Source organism: Myotis lucifugus, unplaced genomic scaffold (genome assembly GCF_000147115.1).
Source record: "Myotis lucifugus unplaced genomic scaffold, Myoluc2.0 scaffold_40, whole genome shotgun sequence".
Lineage (NCBI taxonomy): Eukaryota > Metazoa > Chordata > Mammalia > Chiroptera > Vespertilionidae > Myotis > Myotis lucifugus.
In genome coordinates, this window is record NW_005871088.1 from 3,378,385 (window position 1) to 3,387,094 (window position 8,710).

An 8,710-nucleotide genomic window follows, 5' to 3' on the forward strand; every position below is an offset into this window, starting at 1 on the left:
GGCAGGAGACAGGTATGAAAGTAAAGCTTCCCAGAATATACCTTAATATAAATTTGACTTTAAAATCATATGAAGTCGTTACTCACTAAAAATCAATCAAAATAATGAGATTAAAATTATGCTCATTCATTTCTGCTTGCTGACAAACCTCATACTACATAACCACAACTGAAAAAAGCCCTTGGTAAGACTAATCAAGAAAAAAAGAGAGAAAGCATAAATAAATAATATTAATATTTAAGAATGGAAAAACAGACGTAACTACAGATATGGCAGATATTAACTGGTAGTTTAAAATCTTCCCATACCAAAACACTAGGCTCAGGTAGCTCTAGGGACATGTTCTTACCAAACACTCAATCCAATCTTATACAAACTTCTAGAGACCAGAAAAAGGGAATTCAGTACTCTCAACCCACTTTACAAGGTTAGCAAAATGATAGTAAACTAGATAGAGACAGCACAGAAAAGGAAAATTAAAGCCAAATCTCACTCACAAAGACAGATATAAAAATCCTGAAGAAAATGCTACCAATTAAATACAGCAGTAAGAAACACATTGTGTTCATGTGAGCAATACAAATCTGACTAATGCAGCAAAGTTATATTAGAAAATCCCTTTTAATAACTCACACATAAACAGGTTTAAATCGGGGAGGGAAATGTATCTCCATAAAGGCAGAAAAAGAGGGCTGATAAAACTCAACATCTATTTATGCAAAAAAAAGTGTGCACCAGAATTTTGCCTACACAAAACCTAAAGTAAATATAATACTTTCTGGTGAAATATGGAAAACATTGCACCCTCTCAAATACAGATCTTGGGCCCACCCCAAACCTACAGAATCAGACACTCCTCCCTGGCTGACAGTGAACTTGTCATTTGGGCCACACCCTTAGGTGATGCTGATGAGCTGGCTGCTCAAAGTCAAAGTGGGAGTCAAAGCAGCACAAGGGAAGGGTTCTCCAACAGTTGAAGACCCACTGACAACGAATCTGCATTTCAACCTGAAGTCCAAGTGATTAGCAGGGCAGTCAGGTTGGGGATATGAATGCTCCTATCATAGCTGCTCCACAGCAGCACGCCAGAATCACCCAAGCACTTTAAAATGCAGATGTCTGATCTCCCCCATATCAAATAAATCTGAAGGTCTGTTGGGGGAGCCTGGTCAGCAGGTTGTTAAAGCTCTCTAGGTCAGCGGTTCTCAACCTGTGGGTCGAGACCCCTTTGGGGGTCGAACGACCCTTTCACAGGGGTTGCCTAAGGCCATCCTGCATATCAGATATTTACATTATGATTCATAACAGTAGCAACATTACAGTTATGAAGTAGCAACGAAAATAATGTTATGGTTGGGTCACAACATGAGGAACGGTATTTAAAGGGCCAGAAGGTTGAGAACCACTGCTCTAGGTGATGCTAAAGAATAGTCAGCATGGCAAACCACTAGGTTTTCCAGCCTGGCCCTCTCCAAAGAGCCCGAAAAGAAGGAATTCTTCAAGTTCTTTGAAGATGCCCCCAAGAAAGATACTTGCATTTCACATGTATATCAATGGTGACTTCTTAAACTGGCTTACCAAACTGAAATGGAGAAAAGAATTCTCTGGTACTTAGTGGAGATGCTATGAGGAGTCAAATTAGATATATGTCATAGCACTGGGCAAAGGGCTTGGCCCAGATTACACCAAACACCAACACGAGGTTTCACAGAGGTGGCAGTGGCCTTGACAGCGAATCTGCTAACATTACCAGCACATTAAGGTCAAAATTATCTCTCACCCGGCCGGTGTGGCTCAGTGGTTGGATGTTGACCTATGAACCAGGAGGTCACGGTTCAAATCCCTATCAGGGCACATGCCTAGGTTGTCGGCTTGATCCCCAGTGTGAGGCATGCAGGAAGCAGCCAATCAATGATTCTCTCTCATCACTGATGTTTCTCTCTCTCCCTCTCCCTTCCTCTCTGAAATCAATAAAAATATATTTTTTAATGTATCTCTCCAAACTGTGCTGGCCAACACTGGAGCCACTAGGCCATGTAGCTCTGAAAATGTGAAATATGGCTAGTCCAAATTGAAGGGTGCAGTAAATGGAAAGTACATACCAGAATTCTACAACTTAGTACAGAATAAGGGGAAGACATCTCACTAATTATTATACTGATTACATGATGAAATGATATTTTGGATATAGTACTGGGTTAAATCAAAATCTATTATAAAAATTTATTTCATCTGTTTCTTTACTTTTTTAATGTGGCTACTAGGAAAACTGATTACATGTGGCATGAATTATCTTTCTAGTGGACAGTGCAGCCCATGGGTCAGTGGGGAAGCCAGGATGTGAACTGCTCCTTATCCCAGCTTCTCAAACTTTCATTTGCATACAGATCACTTGGGTGAGGGTCTTATTAAAATGCAGATTCTAGTTGTGCAGGTCTGGCAGGGAGCTAAGATTCTACATGTCCCCTAAATTCCTGGGAGCTGAGGAGGAGCAGGGGCATCCAGGTACTATTTATCAACAAGGAAAAACTGTTTGGTGTCAAGAAGTGATGGGAACTTCTAGAAGAATGATCACACCAATTCAGAGTTGATAATAGCAAGTAAAGGAAATGGCCAGCAGCGTTACACTCAGCCTCAACTTTCAAAAATCAGTTATTATGTCTTGCAGGGAGGATTACAAAGAGGTGAGGGCCAACTCCAATTGCCTTCTACCTGTGAGGGCGGTAGGGATTGGAACTTGCTCTCAGATGGGAACCACTGATATGTACAAGGAACAATTCTGGACTAGGAAGTTTGAAATGGAATCTTGACTGGTGTTTCTTATATCCTGCCTACCACATAACCAGTGTCAAGAGCAACACCCTTCTGGGGTCTCACTGAAACCAAGTGTAAGTCTTCCTTCTTATTATGACCCACAAATAGTACTGACATGTCATGGCCAGAGGTCATTGCTGTGCAGGCTTATTTCTTATTTCAGTAAAACAGCTCAGGTCAATTGCAACCCTCCTGGAATGAACCCTGAGAGCAGTCCCAGTTCTCTTCAGTCCTTATGTAAATCATCTTAGGGATATAAAGGAACTTAAAGTTCAGACAAGGACATTATAAGCACCACTACCTGAGGCTAAGAATTCCCTTCAGGACCCACCTCTGCCTCCAGAGCTCCCACGAAGGGTAATGCAGGACACCATGATCCGTTCCACTGCTAGAGGCTCTGGGAAACAAACTGTTTCTTTCTCACAAAAATCTCAAGGATGTGATAGCAACATATAACAATGACTACAGACTAAAGAAAGGGCATTGCTGTGTTGTCAAGGTCTGCAGGCAAGGGAATCCAAGCTGGAGGAGTTACAAACAAGTTGCTTTCTCTTTACTTTTAATTATTACCCTTTAACTTCCCTTACCCCTGCACATCCCATACCAGCAAGCAAAACCCCCCAAAACGAACCTAACTGAAAACTGTTCATGACAATAGTCCAAAAATTCAGAAGCTGGGAAGAAAATGGTGGGAAAGCAATATGTGAGACCTCTCTCTCAGCACTGGACTTTCTTATTTGCTAATTGACCATGGAAAGAAAGGCTACTGAATTTCTTGAAATGAACTCATCCAAACAATTCTAAACTTTGCCCCCCTTGCCCAGTTGAAGTCAAAGAATGTTTAGTAAATTCTAAACTTTGCCCCCCTTGCCCAGTTGAAGTCAAAGAATGTTTAGTAAATGTCTACTGCATGAAGAAGGCTACGTTAGGTTTAACCTGCCCAGAACAACGTCTCCAACCTCAGCCCATCTTAATTACAAGTTTGGAAACGGAAAAAAGCTAATGATCCAGTTTAGTGAGGTAAACTAATGTAAGTACATTAGGCTCTTGAGAGCCTTTCATGCACAAGTACATGAAATTTTCAAGAGCTACTTAATGGAGTAATTTCAAGATACTGAGAAACAAATTCAAGTAACAAAAAAAGGAGTACTCAGCACCTGTCCTGTAGTAATTTCAAGATACTGAGAAACAAATTCAAGTAACAAAAAAAGGAGTACTCAGCACCTGTCCTGTTTGAATAAGGCAGTTTAGTATGGGTAGAGAAACTTGGCAGTGTCTCAAGCTGCATTGAGGATCTAAGGTAAGGTGCTGATTTGAAAAAGGAAAGACTTCCATTTTGAGACACTGCAGAAAAAGGTAGGTGCTATTCTGTGATGGAGAGATTGCCTTGCTATCTATCGCCCTGTGATTGTTGGTTTTACAGTACTATCATTTTAGTAATAAAGAAAATGGAAACTTGGGAGGTGTACCAATGGCTTCAGATCCATTTGAGAAAGTCAAATAAAACACTTGCATATCTCAATGCTGACAGAAGAGGGAGAGTGAGGCAGAGGCCACACCTTTAGCTATGGGGGAGATGAGCTAAGAACAGGAAGGACGCTGCCCTCTAACACAAGTTCTCCCAATAATGATGGCTTATATAACACATGACTGCAATAACAATAATGCCACAGTGTCTTCAAAGAGTGCTGCTGCACATTTGACTCTCTGAATAGCTCTGGGAATTTGGTAGGGCAGGTTTTCTTAGATCTATCTTACAAATGGAAGAGACACCAGCAGTGAGGTAAATGACTTGTCCCGTGTCATAGAGTTAAGAGGTGCAACTGGGACTTGAACCTGTCTTATGGAGTTCAAACTCAAGAAGATTTCTACCACCTTACACGACACAAGGCTCTTTCCCACTACTTGTTCCTCAGGTAGAATCAGAATGAAGGCAGTAGTGCAGGATGCCAATTTTCTAAAGAAATGTTTGCCACATTCTTAAAAACAAAAAGATGAGATTGTCCTGGTGCTCTTGTGAAAAAATACATTGTAAACATTTAACATGAAAATCCATCCTCCAATTACATAATGGCAACTGGATCTCCAGTTGACTAACTCCAACTGGGTCTCCTGGTTCCTTCTCGCTTTCAAAGCAGAGGGATTTAAAGGATTCTCTTGTTCTATTCTTATTTGTAACAACAAACAAAATATGAACTCAAGTTATTTGAGTCTAAACAGTAAAGGGAACTTACACTGCAAGAACTCTGATCACTGCTGCCAACATCACATCAAACTAAATGCTCTATTCAATAATGAAATGAAGATAAATGTCTAGAAAATCAGGCTTACTAGATTTCCAAAAGTTTATTAAAACATGTCTGAAATCCTTTTTTTTCTTTAAAAGAAAAGAATGGAGTTCCATGTAATTCAAGTCAAAAGAAAGGAGTTCCATGTAGTTCAACTTTTCTTGAGAGCCTATTCTAAACACTTAACATAGAGTATTACTCAGTCCTACCCAACTTCCCTTTGAGGAAGTTACAATTATTATTTTCATTTTACAGATAAGGAAACTGAGGTACAGAGGTAAGTAACTCCCCTAAATTCACACAGATAATACTAGAGCCTGGATTTAAATCCAGAGTCAATAGCTTATAGGCAAATGACAACCCCTGTCACCCCATCTGCCAGAAAGGAAAAATGAACTGAGAAACTAGAAAATAAAGAAAGCAGAACTTCAAAGAGGTCAGAAGCAGGGACGGGGATTACTAAAGAATAATGAAAACAACCACTTATTCTTTTATACAATTAAAAAAAAACTTTAGAAATAACAAGAAACGCTAGCCTTTGAAATCCTTTGGCCACCAGTTCAAAATGTCGCCTAGTAAGCCTTGAAAAGGCTCTGCTTTTCTCATTTTGGAGCCTTCAATAAGAGCAAGAACCACATGTTCTTTTGGTGGTTTTTAAAGTAACTACATTTTGTTAATCCTCCTTTTATTTTGGAACAAAGATTACTAGAGTAGTTTATGTAACTTTTATCATTTTTCAGAACCTGTACAAATGAAAACATTTGTTTTGAAGCCACTGAACATATAGAACATGAGAGAACTGAAAAGGTATTAACTAAGCAGATGAACTTTTTTTTTTTTTGGTCAGATGAACTTTCAGAATAAGCTATCATTAATGCCAGTTTACTGGCATTCTTGTTCTTAAGAAGCTGAGTGCTTCTTCACTCTAGAGCTACAGGCATACCTTGTGTTGTACTTCACTTTATTGCACCTTACAGATGTGTTTTTAACAAATTGAAGGCAAAACCAAAACCCTCCACAAGCAAAAAGATGACCACTCGTTTTACTGTGATAGTCACTTTACTGTGGTGGTCTGGAACTGAACCTGCAATTTCTCCAAGGTATGCCTGTAATTTCAAAATGAATTTTCCTTTACAAACCACACAATATGAAGATTGACAAGAACCTACATTTCAGATAGTAGGTTCCCAGTACAAACCAGTGTGCAGGAAGAGAAATTAACAACTGACACTGACCTCAACATAGTCTTCTGTAGCGAGAGTGAGGTAACCACTGATACAGCAAGGGACTTGAAAACTACCTCTCTAGGTGTTTAAAACCACTTAATGTTTGCATGTAAGGGGGAAAATTCAATTAAAAATGAGGCTGTGGTGCATTTATCATCCAAAAGGGAATGTCTGGAGAAATGATGGATTCCACAGAATCTGAGTCAGACAGATTTCCTTTTCAATTTATTTACTCTAATGGAGTAGTATGTCTGTTTCAAAATTTATGTACTGTAATTAGTCGATGTATTTACAGTAATTTATTTATTATAATTAGTCTAAAACTATCAACTCAAAGTAATGTCCAACTCACTCTCATTCATGCCAGCCTGTTGTCATCATAGAGTTCCAAAGCTCTATTTTTCTTCATATTGTTCATCTCCACTGGAAAATATAGCATTGTTTATTTTTTATTGTCTACTTCCCTACATATTAGTTCTGTAAGGCAGGGACTTCATCAGTGGTACTGTCTGCTGTCTTCCCAGTGTGTAGGACATTGTGAACAGACCACAGGCCTTCTGGGTTGAATGAATGAATGAAACAACTGACAACTTGATAAATGTGTTAGAACTTTAAGGTAAGGAGACCAATTATTTAATAACCACACTAGAATCTGAAGCCTCCAATGAATGTTCTCCACTTTCAAACATGTCAGGAGCTTGCTATACCCTGCCAGCACCAATGGTTTGAACCTAATCCATGGTGTGGAATCTCTCAAGGATAGATTTGGTTTGTGAAATAGCCAAAAGTCACTCAGAGTCAAATCTGGTAAATAAGTTAATTGTGCCCAAAATATATGTTGGATGAAAACAACATGTGTCTATAAATTAACAAGTTTGTCTTATTTGGCTGGTAATCTGGTTTAGAAGGAAATTCAAAACAGTTTGAGCTACAACAAAATCGCTGGCTCAGTCTCAAACTCTAAGGTGGATAGTTTACAAGGAACAAAAACTGAGCCATGATTAAAAAAAAAAAAAAAGTACCCAGGCTAGCCAGCCGCCAAGATATCCCCCAGAGACCTGACTTATATTAGCTTTGCCATTAAGTTGTCTGGCAGCCTGTGTCACATTAGTTATCCTCTCTGAGCTTCAGTTTCCCCATCCAGGAAATAAATGAACTATACGAACTTCAAGGTCCCAGTCAATTCTAAAATGCCATCATTCTATTGTGAAGGTTTAGTATTTCTGTTTTAAAACCAGTTACAATACACTTCACCTCATCCTTCGTATGCGTATAAAAGGCGTATAGTATATTTTTGCAGCAGATCATTTCATCTTTGCTTAGGCAAAAACTAAAATTAGTTTTCACTTCCTGAGTGCAGCAAAAGACAGTTAAGGGAGGTAACCCAGCAAACAGCGCTTGCTGGTGCCTGTGCATACTTCCGACTGCGTATCAGGGAACTAACCTTTCCCTTTCAGATCTTCCTTTAACTGTGGCAAAAACAGACAAACCTCCCATTTGTGACAGAAACAAACACTGGCAAAGAGCGCAGAACCAGGACTCACGGCAAATGACCAGCTGTGGCCGCTCCACAGAACCCACGGGGGATGAGGCGGGCACCCACCCCGCGCGCAGAGCCGCGGTGAGGACCAGCAGAGGCGCGTCGCCAGGGAGACAGGGCGGCCGCCTGGCCCACTCGCCGCCCCAGGACCGGGAAGTAAAGTCCAGGCAGCGGCCACGACGCCCCAACCCCCATCCCCGGGCCCTCCGGCCCGGATTCCAGACCCGACCTTCGCGCGCCATGGGCCTGAGACCTTGGACGAGGAGAACCTGGAAGCCGGAGGCACCTGCCTGCTGCTCTCTGGCCTCAGCCCTGGCCGGCGGGAACAGCCAGGCATTTGGGCAAATCCACCCACCCCCCGGGCGCTGCGAGACACCTCGGGACCTGCCGTCCTGGGGAGTCTCAACTTCCTCTTCTTGGTCCCCCATCCCCACCACACCACGGGTCCCCGCAACAGCCAGCTGGGAGACAGGCCAGCAGCAAGCGATCACCCACCTTGGGATCCGGGCGCCACCGCCGTTGCCAGGCTGCTGGGCTCCCGGGCCCCGCTCCGCCCCCTTCAGGTCCTCCCCCATGCGGCCTCCCCGCCCTTGGCCACCGCCCTCCGCCATTTTCTGCGCGCCAGTTGGCGAGGATGCGTCACGTGACAGGGGCGGGGTGGACGGAGGGCTCCAGGAAGCCTACGGAGCCTCTCCCAGGGGCGGGGCTCTTCGCCCAGGAGGCTGCTGGGAAATCCTCTTTGAAGGGTCTGGCGAGAGGAGGCTACTGGGAGTTGTAGTTTAAAATAGGGTGCTGGGAATGGGCTGGCCAAGATGTTGGGGCCACCCTTGGAGTAGGATCCA

The 8,710-nt window shown here is 42.2% G+C and overlaps 1 protein-coding gene across 5 annotated transcripts in view; it reads right to left on the reverse strand.

The window, feature by feature from the left end:
• MTM1 (myotubularin 1) overlaps positions 1 to 8,421 on the reverse strand; it is a 101,177-nt gene extending 92,756 nt beyond the window's left edge. Inside the window, exon 1 of one of the 5 annotated variants that reach the window (XM_006087736.2) lies at positions 8,364 to 8,421. Coding sequence is in view for 2 of the 5 variants with exons in the window: in XM_014454938.2 (XP_014310424.1) it covers positions 6,681 to 6,686 (6 nt within the window). In the remaining 3 variants the exon portion in view is untranslated. Of the gene's footprint in view, positions 1 to 6,680; positions 6,750 to 8,363 lie in introns of those variants that run through there. The other 4 variants (XM_023753047.1, XM_014454938.2, XM_014454937.2 and 1 more) reach the window with 4 other exon arrangements.
• Between the last annotated feature and the right edge of the window lie 289 nt (positions 8,422 to 8,710).